General features: G+C 40.1%; 1 protein-coding gene across 1 annotated transcript; it reads right to left on the bottom strand.

Annotated features, from left to right (window-relative positions):
• Positions 1-13829: 13829 nt before the first annotated feature.
• LOC139732593 (ATP-binding cassette sub-family C member 3-like) lies at positions 13830-20518 on the bottom strand. The gene is made up of 6 exons (XM_071643450.1): positions 20419-20518; positions 18864-19010; positions 17537-17695; positions 15991-16157; positions 14581-14775; positions 13830-13941 (listed from the first exon to the last, which is right to left on the bottom strand). The coding sequence occupies exons 1-6, from the start codon at positions 20497-20499 to the stop codon at positions 13830-13832; spliced, it is 861 nt and encodes a 286-aa protein (XP_071499551.1). The 5' UTR covers positions 20500-20518.
• Positions 20519-20703: the final 185 nt, after the last annotated feature.

Below are 20703 nucleotides of genomic sequence, written 5' to 3'. Positions count from 1 at the left end.
AAGCCCAATTCTCATCTCCACCAATACTGTACCATCCCTTTAAACTTTCCACATTTCCTCGTCCAAGTTTACAGTGTTACTAATTAATGTTCTTTCATTTTCTACGCCTCTTTCGGTAGCTGCACGTTACAAATTATCCTCCCATTGCATTTCTAGGTACAATATTATGTTCGTTATTCCGAAGGTTCGTTGATCCGAAAATTGAATAAGGTTCGTTACTCCGAAGGTTTGTTATCTCGAAAATGAAATAGGGGCCTAAGAGTCATTAATCCAAATATAAACGACAAACAAACAAACAAACAACACACGCATACACAAAGAAATAAAAAACAACAACCAAACAAACAAAAAAGAGCCCACTCATTTTGTATTCGTATCAACAAGTCTTTGGAATAACGAACCTTTTTTTCACTTTCAGATTAACGAATCTATAAAAAAGCGCTACCGATTGTAATGATAATTTTAAAACATGCATTATCGAAAGGTGTCTTTGTCTTCTTAGTCGTGACGTTATCAAAAACTCATTTCAAAGATGATGAAATCAAGTCTGCACTTTCTGAATGACCATCAAAATTAAAAGGAACTGTTATTATTACTATCCGTTATCAGCATTAAACACCGTATAAATATTACACTATTTTATATGCTCATCCATGCTGTTATTACTACTTCTACCATTATCATCATCATCATCATCATCATCGTCATCATCATCATCATCATCATTATCATCACTCTCATCACCATCATCGCGAGTACTTTGACATAGAAGACAAGGCTCTGAACTGTTGAATAGATCTTGGTTTGGAATCCTGGCCACCGTGTACAGCCCTGGACGAGACGTTTTACTCATCACGTCCGTCTTGACTCAAGTGTGTGCCGATGCATGGGGATTAACGTCACGAGTTCGACGCCCACGAATCATACAGTCCACGAGCCACACAGCCCGTGAGTCATACAGCCCACGAGTTACACAGTCCATGAGTCATGCAGCTCATGAGTTCGACACTAGGCAAGTTAGGCCCATGAGTTCGACACTAGGCAAACAAAGCCCACGAGTTCGACACTAGGCAAACAAGGCTCATGTTCGACACTAAGCAATAAAGATCCACGAGACTGACACATTAAGCCCCGTGATGTAGTGTCGGTCTCGTGGACCGTTTTCACTAAATGTCAAACTCGTGGACCTTTATTGCCAAGTGTCGAACTTGTGGACCTTGTGTTTGCTTAGTGTCGAACTCATGGGTTGCATGACTTGTGGCCTGTATGACTTAATGACCTTTTTTTTTTTAGATATTGAACTCGCGGGCCGTATGACTCGTGGGTGTCGGTCTCGTGGGATGACCCCGTGTGTGGATGGCTTTCCGTGGCAATGGTAAGGTGATGCTATTGGCACAATCTTTATTAAGGACACATACGCTGAAGAAGTTATCTTACCTCGCGATGAAAATGATGCCATCATTGTTCTTATGTCATGAAACTTGTCGTTAAATAACATCATCACTATTAGTTTGTTTTGTCCATTAGAGGGAAATTCCGGACTAGCTAAGACTGAGTCTGAAAAGAAAGAGTATGGTTTTACAAGCCCTATTTAGTGTAAATTTGATCAAAGTCAGATTAAAAGTAAGGAAGTCATGAAATTTTCAGGATTCGCTAAATTTTATTGATCAGTTCTCGAACAGTTGATATGAATATGCAAATGAATGAGCTGATGATGTCATCACCTCATGATTTTCCTTTTATTGCGCGCGCGCACACACATACACACACACACACACACACACATACAAAAGGGTTACGAAAATGTGATTCTTCCGCCATAAAAGTGTAAAGACTTAATGTTTTTCCTGGCTGAATAACTTCAAAATATTGATCACGAAGATTATTCATATAAATGATTTGAGACAGGGGCATGACTGCGTTTGTACAAAACTATACTGGAAGTTTCAAGAGTGATGTACAAAGTAGCCTATATGGCAAGTTGTAGGCGACTACATAATCAGTTCACTATATTATATTTGCGTATTGAATTCTTGTTGTTTGTTTAAAAACTATTTGGTGAAAATGAGCGAAACTTCATAATTTCGTAGCTGACCCAACTTAAACCGACTTTGATAAATTTTTCACTGTTGCGCTCGCAAAATGCTTACAGTTCTCATCAGACTAACTTATAACTGGTCCGAAATTCCCTTTTTAGTGGGGCTACACGTGACAGTCTGCGCTTCATGAACCACTGATGTGCATGACTTGAAGAGAGAAAGACACACAGAAACAACGAAAAGCGAGTGAACCAGCATGGAGGGAGAGGGGACGGGGGCGGGACGGGAGGGTTGAGAGAGGAAGGGGGGGGGGGGGTGGGAGGTGAAAACGAACCAAGAGTATTTTCCCATTTTGTTTACCAGTTCTCTGCCATTATAAACACCGCATATTATAAACAACCAGATTTGCTCTTTTTCTTCACATTGGGCTTTTTGCCAATTCAAATGGGCTTTGAGTCAGAATCCCAGACAGTGAGAGAGCGGACAGTTTATTTTTGTTGGAAGCCATCGTGATAACAAAGCAAATCTCTTATGTCTATTCAGAAATAAATTTTACAGAAATTGCACATGAAACCGAGGTTGACACCTCGTAGATGGAACAGTGACGTTCCTGGGTAAACTTCGGCTTGTTTTACCATGAAGGTGGAAACACGTACGTCTACCTCTCTTGTCAAACAGCTCACACCGCAACAGGGAGAGGTTCACCTTCCTAGTGAGACAGGCACACAGACACAGACACAGACACACGACAGACAGACACACACACAGACACACATACACACACAGACACACATACACACACACACAGACAGACAGACACACACACACAGACACACACAGACAGACACACACACACTCACTCACTCACTCATAATATATCAAGCGCGCAATTTCAACATGATTTACGATATTGTCGTATATCGACAGGTAATAAAGTTTTATGAAGGAAAAACAAAAGATTATACTGGTATGCTTTCAAATGACAATGCAACATTCAAAATTTAAGAGCAGTGAAACGATTCTGCTTCATGGCATAAATATGAGTTTAAAAAAATCATTGGACCTATGTCATTAACTTTTGTGAACGTAATATTTCACACAAAATATCAGCTCTGTCTTCTGCATTGTGATAGCTCTACTCGAGGGAGATTTCCTTGCAACTTCTGCTTAAGAGACAATTCAATGGGAAATTTATTCTGATCAACAATTATTTGACATTAAAGTAGCAGGGGCGTCACCAGCTTTTTTTCAAGGGGGGTGCGTTTTGACACTAAATGTTTACGAGATTTTTTTGACAGACATTTGGAATATAGGAAGCTCTCAATCCCTAGACTTTTACTGTTTTTTGAGGGAAGCTAGGATTTCATCTTGGGGGGGGGGGGGGGGTAGTATGCGAGGGAGCGAGCAAGGGTGGGGGGAGGGTGTGGAAGTGCCGGAGAGGGTTATACCCCTTATAAATGGATTATGGAATGACGGTGTGAAACGACAAATTACTGGCAGCGATATCAGGGGAATGGCATCACGACTACATGCGAGCGAGCGGAGCGAGCGAGCTTGAAAATTTTGACATTTTACAGTCCCCAAACTGCCGTTTGTAGCCATATTTTTTGCTTTGTAAATTAAGGGGGGCGCAACGGGCGCAACTGCTGGCAATTACTGGCAGCAACATCAGGTGAATGGCATAATAATTAAATGCGAGCGAGCAAAGAGAGCGAGCTTGGAAATTTTGACATTTTACAGTCCCAAAACTGCCATTTGGAGCCATATTTTTTCGCTTTGGAAATAAAGGAGGGGTGGGGGCGCAACGTCCGCAACTGCCGGTAATTACTGGCAGCAACATCAGGAGAATTGCATAACAATTAAATGCGAGCGAGCGAGCGAGCGAGCTTGAAAATTTTGACATTTTACAGTCCCAAAACTGCCTTTTGTAGCCATATTTTTTTTTTGCTTTGTAAATTAAGGGGGCGCAACGGGCGCAACTGCTGGCAATTACTGGCAGCAACATCAGGTGAATGGCATAATAATTAAATGCGAGCGAGCAAAGAGAGCGAGCTTGGAAATTTTGACATTTTACAGTCCCAAAACTGCCATTTGGAGCCATCTTTTTTTCGCTTAGGAGATAAAAGAGGGGTGGGGGCACAACGTGCGCAACTGCCGGTAATTACTGGCAGCAACATCAGGAGAATTGCATAACAATTAAATGCGAGCGAGCGAGCGAGCTTGAAAATTTTGACATTTTACAGTCCAGAAACTGCCTTTTGTAGCCACATTTTTTTTTTTGCTTTGGAAATTAAGGGGGGTGGGGGTCGCACCGGGCGCAACTGCTGGCAATTACTGGCAGCAACATCAGGGGAATGACATAACAATTAAATGCGAGCGAGCGAAGAGAGCGAGCTTGGAAATTTTGACATTTTACAGTCCAAAAACTGCCATTTGGAGCCATATTTTTTCGCTTTGGAGATAAAGGAGGGGTGGGGGCGCAACGTGCGCAACTGCCGGTAATTAGTGGCAGCAACATCGGGAGAATTGCATAACAATTAAATGTGAGCGAGTGAGCGAGTGAGCTTGAAAATTTTGACATTTTACAGTCCCAAAACTGCCTTTTGTAGCCGTTTCTTTTTTTTTTTTTTGCTTTGGAAATTAAGGGGGGGGGGGCGCACCGGGCGCATCTTACTGCTGGCAATTACTGGCAGCAACATCTGGTGAATGGCATAACAATTAAATGCGAGCGAGCGAAGAGAGCGAGCTTGAAAATTTTGACATTTTACAGTCCCAAAACTGCCATTTGGAGCCATATTTTTTCGCTTTGGAAATAAAGGAGGTGGGGGGGGGGGGGGGCGCACTATATGGGCGCAACTGCCGGCAATTACTGGCAGCAACATCAGGAGAATTGCGTATGTAATGCGAGCGAGCGAGCGAGCGAGCTTGAAAATTTTGACATTTTACAGTAAAAAAAACAAACAAACTGCCGTTTGTAGCTATATTTCTTCGCTTTAGAGTTTAAGGGGGCGCATCGGGCGCAACTGCTGGCAAATATACTGGCAGCAATATCAGGAGAGCATAATGATTACATTCGAGCGAGCGGAACGAGCGAGCTTGAAAATATTACATTACAGTCCAAAAACTGCCGTTCTTTTCTTAGCCATATTTTTTCGCTTTGGAAATTAAGGGGGGAGGGGCACCGGGCGGAACTGCTGGCAATTACTGGCAGCAACACCAGGTGAATTGCATAACGATTAAATGCGAGCGAGCGAAGAGAGCGAGCTTGAAAATTGTACATTTTACAGTCCCAAAACTGCAGTTCTTAGCCATATTTTTTCGCTTTGGAAGTTAAGGGGGGGGGGGGGGCGCACCGGGCGCACCTGCAGGCAATTACTGGCAGCAACATCAGAAGAATGGCATAAAGATTAAATGCGAGCGAACGGAGCGAGCGATCTTGAAATTTTTGACATTTTACAGTCCCCAAATTGCCGTTTGTAGCTATATTTTTTTGCTTTGGAAATTAAGGGGGGGGGGCGCACCAGGCGCAACTGCCGGCAATTACTGGCAGCAACTTCAGGAGAATGGCATTACGACTTTAATGCGAGCGAGAGGAACGAGCGAGCTTGAAAATTTTGACATTTTACTGTCCAAAAACTGCCGTTTGAAGCTGTATTTTTTTTTTCCGCTTTGGAAATTAAAGGAGGGGGGGGGGGGGACGCCCGGTGAGCCCGGTGCGCCCCTCTCCCTGGATCCGCCACTGGTAGTCAAGGGTGTGGGTTTATGTTCATGACTGGGGGAGGTATGACCAGCGAGGTGGCGTCGAAGTGACCAAGCGGGGAAAGGATGTCCAAAATCTGCACTTTAGAGCATCCCCTAAACTAATTGTGCGTGTTTGTTTGTGTGTGTGTCTTATATGTACAAGGAAAAGTTAGGAATTAGCCCAGGTCAAGTCTTTTTATTGGCAATGCAAGACATTTTTACATTGTAGTATGTAAAGCAACACTGCAAAATCAATGATCTAGCTTTGATATAACGAAGAGTAAGGTACAAAGGTATACATTCTACATCACATTGCGCAACATTGTAGCGACTCTTCGTTCGGATGTACTGAGCACACTGCGCACATCCTGCTTATATGCAGAATGCCAACCAGGAACGCTGAATCACAATCTTTTGTCGGGTCCGGGCTTTTTGAACAATGTTTCACACTATATACCTATCTAATTATGGTTAAAAGAAATCATAGAAAAATATCTTATTTCTTGATCACCCTTTCATTCAAAAGCAGTTTACTAACACTTGAATTACTATTTCGGTAAGTCTTTTTTTTGCCAGCGGATTGGGAGGGGGGCGCACCCCCCCCCCCCCCCCTCCGTAGTTACGCCACTGCTTTTGGGTGAACAGATTTCTTGAATTCTAACAAAAAAGCAAGAAAATCTTTTCAACGCGGGAATTATGATTATGTGGGATGGGGCAAACGTGTATAAGTGCTCCGTATCGTACGGATGTATAGTACGGTCGATAAATAGTAAACACTGTAGAATACTAATAGATATGTACAAAATCAGTGCTGCCAGAACCAGGGGTGCGAATTATTATTATTTTTGTGTGTTTGTGCGTGTGTGTGTGTGTGTGTGTGTGTGTGTGTGTCCCTGGTGCAAAATATAAAAACAAATTAGAAAAGAGTAATTATTTAGCGTCCGGCGTTGAGGTCGCTCGCAGACTGATCTTTTTTTTTTTTTTTTTTTTTTTTTTTTTTTTAAGGATCTGAAGGGGGGTGCGTTCGCACCCAACGCACCCCCCCTGGTGACGCCCATGAAGTAGTCATAGATTAGTCTTCACTGTGCAACTGGCATCATTACACAAAATCTTAGAAGATACTTCTCTTTCAGACAAGATAGTGTAGCACTGCGGAAGCAGTACAGAAATCATTCCTTTCAAACTCAGCATCCTGGACACTCTTCTCATTAAAATAAAGCAAAGTTTACTAGTATTATCTAGCTGTTGCCACAGTTCTTGCACTATTCTCATTTCTACTATCACAATAACCATTCCTAATGTGTGGTTGGCTGTGCGTTTTAAGATCATTTTGATCGGGTTTTTAAGTGTTGAACTGTGCTGGTGCCTCACTGTCTCACGTCTTTCATGTTTGGCTTGAAGCTCAAGATATACACACAGGTCTAAAAAATGTTTTTGTTTTTTTTACAATAATTTGGCAAAATCACTCCTTAAAAAAAGTGGCTAAATCCTCAAAGATTTCGAATGATAATGATGAAAATATAATATGTACTATAAATATTTCAGGTGAAAAGAAGCTCGGTAATGATTTTTTGTATAAGCCAATGGGCAGGCGCGCCGGAAGCAGTTTTGGATTGGGGGGGCAAACATTGGAGGGGGCTCAAGATTAGACCATGCATATGTTACACAATATACACATACACACACACACACACACACACACATCTATTATATATATATATATATATATATATATATATATATATATATATATATATATATATATATAATATAATATATATGTAAAGTGGCGTACGGTGGGTCGAAACATGGGGGGAACCATAAAGTAATTTTGACGGTCTGTATGCTTGTGCGTGTGTGCGTGAGCAATAATGGGACTACAATACATTACGGAATGTGATACATTCAACAACGCAGTCATTGAGGAACATTGCAAGTTTTCCTTACATGGATTATGGAATGACGGTGTGAAACGATCGAAAAATTATATACTGTCAGCAACATAAGGTGAATGGCATAACAATAAAATGCGAGCGAGCGAAGCGAGCGAGCTTGAAAATTTTGATATTCTACAGTTCCAAAACTGGAGTTTTAATTGTAGCTATATATTTCGCTTTGGAAATAAATGGGGGCGCATCGGGCGCAACTGCTGGCAGTTATTGGCAGCAACATTAGGAGAATGGCATAACGATTCAATGGAGCGAGCGAAGCGAGCAAGCTTGAAAATTTTGACATTCTACAGTCCCCACACTGGGATTTGTAGCTATATCTTTCACTTTGGAAATTAATGGGGCGGAGCATCGGGCGCAACTGCTGGCAATTACTGGCAGCAACATTAGGAGAATGGCATAACGATTCAATGCGAGCGAGCGAAGCGAGCGAGCTTGAAAATTTTGACATGTTACAGTCCAAAAACTCCCGTTTGTAGCTATATCTTTCGCTTTGGAAATTAAGGGGGGGGGGGCATCGGGCGCAACTGCTGGCAATTACTGGCAGCAACGTTAGGAGAGTTGCATAACGATTCAATGCGAGCGAGCGAAGCGAGCGAGCTTGAAAATTTTGACATGTTACAGTCGCAAAACTCCCGTTTGTAACTATACCTTTCGCTTTGGAAATTAAGGGGGGTATCGGGCGCAACTGCTGGCAATTACTGGCAGCAACATTAGGAGAGTGGCATAACGATTCAATGCGAGCGAGCGAAGCGAGCGAGCTTGAAAATTTTGACATTTTACAGTCCCAAAACTCCCGTTTGCAGCTATATATTTATCTTTCGCTTTGGAAATTAAGGGGTGGGGGCATCGGGCGCAACTACTGGCAGTTACTGTCAGCAACATTAGGAGAATGGCATAGCGATTCAATGCGAGCGAGCGAAGCGAGCGAGCTTGAAAATTTTGACATTCTAGAGTCCAACAACTGCCGTCGTAGCTATGTTTTTCGCTTTAGAAATTAAGGGGGAGGCGCACCGGGCTCAACTGCTGGATGCGAGCGAGCGAAGCGAGCGAGCTTGAAAATTTTGACATTTTACAGTCCAAAAGCTGCCGTTTGTAGCCATATTTTTTCCCTTTTATTCATATATATAAATTTTATTTTCTTTGTTTATTCATTTATTTTTATTATTATTATTTTTTTTTTTTTTTTTGGGGGGGGGGCTTTTTGGGGGGGCAAAAATGCGTTTTGCCCCCCCACTTTTTGGATTGGGGGGGCGGCCGCCCCCCCTGCCCCCCCACTTCCGGCGCCTATGCCAATGGGTGACCTGTGAGGGGACGACAATACAGTGTACTCCCGTTATAACGAAGTCCTCACGATCAGCGGTTTTCTTTTGTTATATTGAAATTTCATTACAGCCGAACAGTAAAATACATACAGATTATATAGATGATAAGTTTAGGATCAGACTTAATTTTGTTGTAACAAGAATTTCGTTATAATCTTGTTCGTTACAACAGGAGTGCACTGTAGTCACGACTAACATTAATATTTTGTGAAAACTTTATCATAACAGAAGTGCACAGTAGTAATGACTAACATTAATGTTTTGTGAAAACTTGTGTAACTTGGCAATTTCTAAGACTGTTCTCATTCTTTATTCTCCCTTTTTTAAAGCCTGTGTCTGCTAAAACATAACTTCTGCAGTTGGTTTGTTTAATTTCACCCTTTCATATTACAGTGAACACAGTGGATATTATCTGTAAGAAATAATACCCTGTAACACATTCCATATCCATACATCACCATCAGTGATGTCAAGGAAATAAGTCATGCACACGTTTCAATTTCATACCATCAACAGTCTTTTATTCCAGACTTTCAATCGATGTGTAAACAGACACATCACATCTGAATTTCATTGCATAACAGTCAACTTAAGACTTCACACACTCAATACTTGTCACCTCACCTGGCTATAATTTAGGGCTCTATGTTACTCACCAATCTTAGTATGACCACATACAGTATGAAGCATATTTCATATTGAAGATGCTTAGATACTCACTGGTGTAAACTTTTAACACATCTTCACCATAATTACATATCCAAGTTAAAAAGATGACATTGGGAAACAAACTTCTTCAATATTTGTCCAATATCCTCCTCCAATGACATAACTCTCTGTAAACCTTTAAGAAAAGGATATCAATGTCCATATTCCCTTGTATCTACAAAACAAAGAGTACTCTGAACTAACATTGTGGTGAAGCTTTGAGGTGTGTTTGCACTTTCACTTTTTTTCAACATGAAATCATCAAAATACATGCTGCTGTGTTTACACTTGCAGTAAATAGGATGATCACACTGCTTAAATATCTCCCTATTTTGTTGTCAAAACAACAAAAAACACTTTGCGACATTTAGTAGCCTCACAAGTCAAGAAAACATGGTACAGGTTTGTTCATCGCAAAAGAATGAAATGCATTTGCTCGGATGAAAAAGACTTGCGTACATGTTTAATCAATGAATCACTATGCAGGTGTAGATGTTACTGAAAATAATACCAGCACCTGTGTTTCTCCCATTCTGTTCCCCTGCACCAAGAAGCAAAACATGTTTTTAAGTATTTTTTTTTTTTTAGCGATTTGGAACAATCATTAAATAACTGAAGCACAAATGGCAGAATCTCGAATAACATGAGATGCATCAAAAATAATTAAAAACATACAGCAATACATGGCTTAAATGTGACTCGGTTTTCTTTGTTTGTTACAATACCTGGCACCTTGTCAACATTGCACACTTAACCACACAGCCAATGTTGCTTTTGTCATACACCAACTAGTTCTACGCATTTATATTCACCATGGCACCATGAAAGAATGCAAACATGCATTTTTTTTTTCATGTACTCTTGCCATATACTGTAAAACGAGAAATTTTCGCGTGCATTTTAATTTCGTGAGCGCCAAAATTCGCGAAATTAAAATGCACACGAAAGTTTTTGTCTACACTACATGCATTGAACGCCAGTGGCAATTCGCGAAAATTTCATGCCGCGAAAAAGGCTGTCAGCTCCAATTCGCGAAAATTTCATGCTGCGAATATATCATGTTTTACAGTACTTCTTTGGTGCATTACATACATGGGGTATACTTCCTGTCTTCAGTTCAAATAATTCAACTGGACTGAGCACATGCTGTTTGAGAGACTTACTCTGCATGGTGAATGCCCATTTTTGTGCAAGCGTGATCATCACCATGAAAACTACACACAATCGCTAAAGTCACAATGAAAGTGACTTCCAATCGGCTGTGTCACATGACCAAATCCACATGACTGATCACCTGATCTTGTCTTCCTATTTGTTGAGGCAAATGGCATGAGATTACTCTCAGAGGTAGAGGAAAGAAAACCCTACACTATGCTCTCAACTTGCTCCAAACTCCCAATGACAATGTGTAATGAGACCAGCAATTTCAACATAAATATCAAACTTTATCGCCAAATAATGAATGCTGCATGAGAACTTAGCCGTAAAACATTGTTTTCTTTTACACATCATACTCAACAATAAAAAAAGGTTCAATGCAGGAATATGATATGTTTGCACAACTCGTATCAAATGCTGATCACTGGTGATGCAATAGCCTTTATACTGTAATGTGAGAGTACGGGACTAAACAAAAATTGTGCGTCTGCATGTGTGTGTGTGTGTGTGTGTGTGTGTGTGTGTGTGTGTGTGTGTCTGTTTTCTTCACACCATGCATGACATGTACAACAACTGGCAAATAAATAGGGCTTGTTGTTATTGCTTTTCTTAACATAAAATGTTTGAATTTGCACAAAAGATCTTGTAAGTTATTCTGGATGTACAAAATGCAGCTACAGAAGCTGCAAATCTAAAGCAAAAAAAAAAAAAAAAGCACAAATAAAATTACTAATCATCTCTCTTCATCAAAATCACGAATTCAGCACTCTTGGTAAAGTGGCTAGAAGGATTGGCACCACAAAGCAGACAAAATTAATATTCCAGGAAGAGTACAAATATATCACTTGGCTGGTTATGTTGAAAAGAAAAAATATTAAAGGAAGAAGACTTTCGATGAAGACACAAATTATGAACATGTATCATAAATTGAGACACAGATTAGTGCATTCATGCTACAGACTTTGCACTGGTTTAAATAATGCCCTTCATGCTGTAAACAAGTTGGCAATATCCTCATCACACTTGATAATAGTTACTAATTCCCCACCTCAAAGCCATTATCAAAGGACAAGTTCACCTTCATATACATGTGGATTGAGTGAATGCAACAATATTAGTACAGCACATTAGTGAAAATTTGGGGAAATCGGACAATCCGTTCAAAAGTTATGAATTTTTAAAGTATCGGCGCAGTCACTGCTGGATGAGAACACTACTACAGTGTGTGATGTCACATGCGTACAACAATATAAGGAAAATAAAAAGAGAATTTCACAAAACTTTACTTTTTGAATAAAGTGCACATTTCTTCGACTTGTTACTAACGTATGTTAAGGGTAATATTACTCCCCCTGCCTTCTGAAAGAGAGAAGACGAGTATTCTTTTGTAATGTGAGAAAAGTGAAAATATATTGATTTTTCTTTATTCTTTCTTTATATCGTTGTACACATATGACATCACAAACTATAGTAGTCTTCTCATCCAGCCGTGACTGAGCAGAAACTTCAAGAATTAATAACTTTCGAACGGATTGTCCAATTTTCCCCAAATCTTCACTGATGTGTTCTACTAATATTGCTGCATTCACTCAACCCACATGTCTATGAAGGTGAGCTTGTCCTTTAATATCTGCAAGGGATCCTCCCGAATCCCTTACAAAAACCTTTCAAATGCAGCTTGATGAAGCTTACAACAAAATAACATAGAGTTCTATAAGTACTTTCTCATTTCCACTTTTTGTAATATATGTTTTCTTTGGTATCATTCCTGTATCCAATAAAATACCTTGTATCACTTGTGGTAAGCTATGGTATAAAATAGAATAACAAGGCGGAAAAAGTACATTGGACATATGTGTACAACTCATGAAATATACATCATCGCCAAAAAGGAACAGTTACAATGCTGTTACTAGGGTTGGAGCATATTTGCAATGACTGTACACACTTACTGTATACAATGTCTACCACGCAGTTACCATGTAAACTATGCTCCTCTTTACATCAAAAAGAAAAATGAGCAATAAACGATAAGAGATTGCTACAGCGACTTCTCACTAAGCACACACATGGCATAATGAAAGGATATGAGGACGAAGAATTGTACCAGGAACTCTGGCTTTGACACCAATGTCGAAAGAGTTTCTTTGTGGAGAATATACCAAGAGGAAAAGTTCTTGAATGTTGTAGCTATAAACATATCAGAACGTTACCGTGTCATTTTCTAGTTCCAATAAAGTTGTTTAGTCAATGGCACATACATCATAGGACATTCCATGACTCCACTTGCATGGGGTTCCTTACTAGGTCTGCGCAATGACTCATGAAACACTAAGAACTATCCATCCATAGTATCTTCATGTTTCTTTGCAGACATTATTAGTGGCATTCTAAAGACAAAAGAAGCTGCAGTTTTACTCCAAATTGAAGAAAAATTATGTTTTTGTCCACTTTGGCATGCACAAGACATGAAGAAGTCCATGCAAGTGACATTGAAGTCAGGTTAAAATCCCATATTCCCATAAGATCTCATTACAATTCACAGACATCTAATCTGTTTAACTGTCTTGATGCTTGTTTAATGCCAATTCAATTACTGACATTTTGCCTTGATCTTACTTGCACAAGTAAGCAGAATATCTTCTTTGAGGTAAATTCCGTTTGAGATGAATTAAACCTAAGCACTAGCAATACTTCCACCTGAGAGAGGAATCAAAGCATCATCCTACACACATGTGTCAAACGAAGAGTCAAAGAGTGCTGGTTTGGCTTTTAAGCATGGCACTAACTCATTTACCCTTTCACCAAGCATCAAATATCTGCACACAATTTTGAGCCAGGCCTAGAAGATGCTGTCACTGAAGCGCAGCATTTTCCGGTGTGTCTGGGGCTGAGATGCACTGCGGTTGTCATGACGCCAGGCCAGCATCCTTGGCCATGGCGTAGAAAATTCCTCCCTTGGCGAGGAGTTCGGAAGGCGTGCCAAACTCGGCAATCTGCCCCGCATCCATCACCAGAATCCTGAGGGGAGGAGTGAGAAGATTTTTTTTTTTCTCAAACGTGTTCTGGGGTTCTTTGAGGTTTGCATTGACAAAAGTATATTATGCAGCATCAACAATTCTCCAAATAAACTACCCCTAAATTCCATTGAAATGTTTCAGCAAAAGCACTAAACAACAGAAGAATGCTAAAATTTGTCATTGAAAAAATATGACTTGTACAAGTTTATATCTATTTTGCATTACTTGTAGGGATTTAATTATATACACTGTACGATCAAAATGCTTACTGTTTGCTATAATACTAGCAATACCTCATTCAGTGGAGCATATAGGAAAACAACGGAAAAATTTGCACTTTATTTCTGCAAAGTGTCATCTTTTTTTTCCCCCAAATGAATGGAACAAAGATGTAGTTTGGACTGGGGAGATTTTATTTTTCGAGTAACAAGCAACTACTGAGTAGCAGTCACTGTCATTCATGGCATACAGGGTTGTATATCGGAGCATTCGTAAACCATACTTAATTTTTTAAATACTGAATGGAGATTTTCCTACTACTGGTGTAGACAAACTAGAACAAGACTTGCTCAGAAAAGAAATGTATCCCCTCTTCACACCACCATCCCCCTCACCCCACCATCATCCCCTCCCCACCCACCTTGTGCTATCCATGATGGTGTTCAGTCTGTGTGCTATGGTGATGACAGTACACTCTGAGAACTCGGTGCGTATCGTGGCCTGTATCAGGTCATCCGTCTCCAGATCCACAGCTGCTGTGGCCTCGTCCAACACCAGGATCTTGCTCTTTCTCAACAGCGCCCTCGCTAGGCAGATTAGCTGACGCTGACCGACACTGGAAGCCAACGCAGTGAAAAAAAGAAAAGAAAAAAAAATTAAAGCTTCAGGATATAATTCTAGTATGAAAGAGCAGGATATAGGTTGAAATAAGTTTTAATATTTTTTTTTTTTTGCCACAAAGAATAGAACAGTGATGAAATACAGTATTCTTCTAGATTGAAATTGTGAATGTTGAATATCTTCAATCATTGATGTGGAGATTGTACGAGTGTGTAGGATATGAATTCCTCAGATGGACTAATCTGAAATGCAGAGGTTGGATACGTCTTGCTCGCTTGGAGTGAAACCTTTGACAAGAAAGAATATAATAAAGAATGAATTAGCTCTGTTAGTGTTATTTGGTGAGCTTGTCATCATTCCTCTTTTTGAACTCCTACTTCTCATTACTTTGGTTTATCAGGATCAACATCATCATCATTATGATCAAAAACATGATTTTGGATGGCAGCATTTGCCTCAAACTTAAAGGACAAGTCCACCTTCATATACATAAGGATTGAGAGAATGCAGCAATATTAGTAGAACACATCAGTGAAAGTTTGAGGAAAATCAGACAATCTATTCAAAAGTTATGAATTTTTGAGTATCAGCCCAATCACTGCTGGATGAGATGACTACTACAGTGTATGATGTCACATGCGTACAACAATATAAGGAAAATAAAAAGAGAATTTCACAAAACTTTACTTTTTGAATAAAGTGCACATTCCTTCGACTTGTTACTGACATATGTTAAGGGTAATATTATTCCCCCTGCCTTCTGAAAGAGAGAAGTCAAGTGTTCTTTTGTTATGCAAGAAAAATGTAAATATGTTGAATTTCCTTTATTCTTTCTTTATATTGTCGTACACATGTGACATCACAAGCTATAGTAGTCTTTTCATCCAGCCATGACTGAGCAGAAACTTCAAAAATTCATAACTTTTGGACGGATTGTCGGATTTTCCCCAAACTTTTGCTGATGTGTTCTATTAACATTGCTGCATTCACTCAACCCACACGTCTATGAAGGTGAACTTGTCCTTTAACATTATCGTCATTACATCTTTTGCTGTCATCTTTTACTATCACCACTACCATAACTCTCTTCAGTAGCATCCTCTTTATCATCATCACCATCATAACTGTTGCTATGACAACCACCATCTACAACATCTTGCATCAGGAAGAAAGGATGATGAGGAATATTGACTAGGAGATCATGCCTCACCTGAGGTTCTCCCCTCCCTCTGTGCACTCGTGCTGGAGTCCTTCCGGTAGACCCGAGATAAAGGTGTGCAGGTGAGAGAGTTTCAGGGCCAGCCAGATGTCATCGTCAGTGTAGCTCTCAAAGGGGTCGAGGTTCATGCGCAGGGAACCAGCGAACAGAACAGGATCCTATCAAGAGGAAAATGTGTAGCAACGCCTTTTTTGAGTGTGTGTCAGTTCTTGAAACAAAAGAGATTACCCTTTTCCAGCAGCAAGTAATTTCCAGCATTCTCGTGGCAGAGAAAATGTACTATTCACCTTGCGCAGTAACATCCACTGCTACGTCATGCATCTACTAGTAACTACTGTAATCATCTTCCAGTTTTGCTTTTTTCGAGCTGTGATTTTTATGACAAGAACATCACACGTTTTGGCATTGTATCTATTCCACTATGCATGCTCAATGTGCATGGTATGGCTTTAATAGCTTACTTTGTCTGATTAAGAAGCACACATGATTAACACTTGGCAAAAGCTATTAAAGGATTCTAGTCCTACCCTTAAAATCACATGACAGAAAATACAATTTTTTCCCCTGCTTGAGAATGTAAATGAAAAATATCAGCAATCTTTGCAATCTTCAAACTCTCAAACAAGAGTTATGTAAGAACTAAGAAAGAGGTCCCAATGTCTGGGTATTTAAAGATAATATAACGCTTTGGTGCCTCAAAAGTTTCCCTGAGTTTCCTTGTCTTAGTTTGTGTTTCAGGTTAAAGTACCTTTCATATAACTAACACTGTGAGACTTACTCGCCCCAAAGTGCTCTCATGTCTTAGTAATCATGTAATAATGGTTTCGTACCAGAGCAGAGCTGGCTCTGAAAAATGCGAACGAGCCGTTAGTTTGACTCGACGCGGTACTGCGACAATCAATATACACGTATTGTACAAAACCATTATTGCATGATTATTAAGACATGAGAGCACTTTGGGGCGAGTAAGTCTCACAATGTTAGTTATATGAAAGGTACTTTAACCTGAAACACAAACTAAGACAAGGAAACTCAGGGAAACTTTTGAGGTACCAAAACTTTATATTATCTTTAAAGGGATGGTACAGTATTGGTGGAGATGAGAATTGGGTTTTTAACTTTTTGCGAGATACCAAGAAAACACTGAGGAAATAGTACCGCCCATACCATTTTGAGAGGAATTCAAAGTTTATTTGATGAAAATCAGGTTTGGAATGACTGAAACATCCAAAAGCAAAGTAAAACAAAGTGATCGTAATAAAAGGTTGGTCCCGCATTTTATTAGAATCGCTCTGTTTTGGATATCTCAGCCATTTCAAAACCAATTTTCATCAAATGAACTTTGAATTCCTTATGGAATTACATGCTCTTTCATATTTCTTAAGAGATTTATCATTATCTCACCAAAAGATGTTAGAAACCTGAAATTAGGTCTCAACCAAAACTATACGATCCCTTTATGGCACCAACACTGTGAACCAATGAACTTCATCTCCCTCCCAAAGCAATTCCACCCTCCTGCAGAAATCAATCTCACCTGTGGTATGATGGTAATGCGCGACCTCAGGTCTCGCAGTCCGATCTTGGCGATGTCGACGCCGTCGATCTCGATCTGTCCTCCGGCGGGCTCGATGATGCGGAAGAGGGCGAGGGTGAGGGAGGATTTGCCTGCACCAGTCCTTCCCACAATACCCACCTAGTGATCAAAGAGGGGGCGGGTCGGTTGTTTTGGTGGGGCAGAAATGCATGCAACAAAGTTTCTCATCAAATAGCGGACAAGATTCTAGTAATTGGACAATTTGACCCTTATTCCACTCTATTTGTCACTTGCACAAATGCTGGAATTTTTTTTTTCATTGACTGGCTGAGATGTCAGGAAACTAATTGCCAATGACTGGATATCACCAAATCCTCTCAGTCCCCGTTGTGCCACCATGGCCTTCCTCTTGGACTCGGGTACATTGCTACACTTGAGTGGGCTGGCCTAGGCCTATCTCCAACTGGGTCGAGTTTGGAGAAATTGACTGAATGCTGATGAAAATGCACAGCAAGTTACGGTTGAAAGTGCCTGGGTGCCCAAAGCTTAAGAAAGCGGGCCAAGCGATGAAGTCAAGTCAGTCTCACACAATGGCTAACAGTGAAAATGTCTCTCACATTTGCAATCTGAATTTTCATTGAAGTAACACAGTAAAAACTTTATCTCGTGAATGAAAAAAATCATCAAGTGTGTGAAAGAATTGCACATGATAATGAAAACCATATACCAAATACAGAAGCCCAAGCACTATCATCGCTTCAGCAGTGTGTACAGTCGCATATTATCACGCAGAGATGCTGTATGATGCATTCACTAATGAAAAAGTGACAAGGAAAGTCATTACTACAACTATCATCATCATCACCGTCATCATCATTACCATCATCATTATCATTGTTGTAATCACAATTATCACAATTACAATCATCATCACGATACCCATCATCATCGTCGTCATCATCATCACCACCTCCATCATCATCATCATTATATCTAAAAAAATATATCACATGCAAAAATCCATCATTGAAAAGAACAAGAACAAGAACAAGAACAAGAACAAGAACAAGAACAAGAACAAGAACAAGAACAAGAACAAGAACAAGAACAAGAACAAGAACAAGAACAAGAACAAGAACAAGAACAAGATCAAGGACAAGAATAAGAACAAGAACAAGAACAAGAACAAAAACTAAAAAAACAAAAACAAGAACAACAAGAACAAGAACAAGAATTAGAACAACAACAGCAACAACAACAACAACAGCAGCAGCAGCAGCAGCAGCAGGAACAACAACAGCAGCAACAACACAGGAACGAGACTCACCTTTTCGCCAGACTTGATGGTCAGGTCAATGCCCTTGATAACCAGGTCCAGTCCCTCACGGTACCGAGTGCTGTAGTTGATGAACTTCACACCGCCCTCTTGTGGCCAGCTTGGAGCAGGACGATTATCTGGCACGATGGCAGCAGCCTATGCAAGAGAGCAAGAATCGGCCAGTCATCACTCCCTTCACCTCATCAACTACAGTGTACCGAAGTGTGATGTCAGTGCAATTCATCACCATGGAAACTGGTTCTTAAAGGACAAGTTCACCTTCATAAACATAAGGATTGAGAGAATGTAGCAATATTAGTAGAACACATCATTGAAAGTTTGAGGAAAATCAGACAATCCGTTCAAAAGTTATGAATTTTCGAAGTTTTTGTGCAGTAACCGCTGGATGAGAAGACTACTGCAGTGTATGAATAACTTGGATGTCACATGCGTACAACAATATAAGGAAAATATAAAGAGAATTTCACAAAATTCCATCTTTTGAAAAAAATACACATTCCCCTGACTCGTAACCGACAAATGTTATGGGTAATATTATTCCCCCTGCCTTTAGAAAGAGTCAAGTCAAGCGCTCTTTTATTATGCGAAAAAAGTGAAAATATATTGAATTTTCTTTTACATTTTCTTTATACTGTTGTAAGCATATGACTCACAAGCTGTAGTAGTCTCCTCATCCAGCGGTTCCAACGAAAATTTTTTTAAAATTCATAACTTTTGCATCGATTGTCCAATTTTCCTCAAACTTTCACTAATATTGTTGCATTCTCTCAATCCTTATGTGTATGAAGGTGAACTTGTCCTTTAACAGCCTCACCTAGCCCCAAATGTTTATGCATGCACGTAGTTCCAACCTAAGCTATATAAAAGACTGTAACATCACTTCATTACTCTTTATAGCTACAATGCGTTGTTGTCCCTCACGAAGGTACTCACTACAATGACCATTTATGAACACCCTCTCCACCAATGGCAGAGCCAGGTATACTATGGGTGCAATATGAACTCAAAAATGTTGTCCCAAAGTTCACCACAAATAGACACCTTTGCATATTTCTGATTTTTTAAATCTAATCTCTGCTGCACCAAAATGTGTGTTTTTAGTTGATACAGTGAACCTGATCATTCAGAAAGTAAACGTAATAATTCTTGCCAAGAGACTTCATATTGCTGCTTCCAATATTTGGAATATTTTCCTTGCGGAACTGAATTGTATGGCGAATGGCTTCACTTCTAACATTAAATAGGCATCTTTTACAACAAACTTGTCTTTGCAAAGGTGAATATCAGCAACAGGCGATAATATTTAGGTGAACTGCATTAACGATTAATCAGCAAAATCATAATAATGTGAAGAAGAGGAGAAAAGGAAAAAGAAGGAGGAAAAGGCTGAGGAAAGAGAAGAAAAGATAGAAGGAAACAAAAAACAACCAAATGACAACAGTTTCAACCGGAGCAAAGTTTCAGAAGTGGGCCTAGATATAGAGTGCTGTCTGCCATCTGAGAGAACTGGTCACCTGGTCAGAGCTGACCGATCAAGACATACCTCCGTGGGTGTCTCTGCATACTCCTTGACCCTCTCAACGGCCACAATGTTGGTCTCCAGCTCACTGGTCATCCGCACCATCCAGTTCAGGGTCTGAGTGATCTGAGAGGTCAGCAGAAAAATGGCCTTTATGCTTCAGTATACTAGCCCTTAACCCTAAAATCAACCCCCCCTCAACATTTTTCGCGACTACTCCACCGCACGAAATTTTTTGACTGCGCCGTTCGCTGACTTTTTACTTTCAAGTCTCGCACATCTTTTGACACCATTTTTGCGAAAATCGCG

This window comes from Diadema antillarum, unplaced genomic scaffold, assembly GCF_040938485.1.
Source record: "Diadema antillarum isolate AM-2024a unplaced genomic scaffold, OU_Dant_1.0 seq00000439_RagTag, whole genome shotgun sequence".
NCBI lineage: Eukaryota > Metazoa > Echinodermata > Echinoidea > Diadematoida > Diadematidae > Diadema > Diadema antillarum.
Note: the sequence above shows the minus strand (reverse complement) of the source record. Positions and strands in the feature narration are given on the sequence as shown.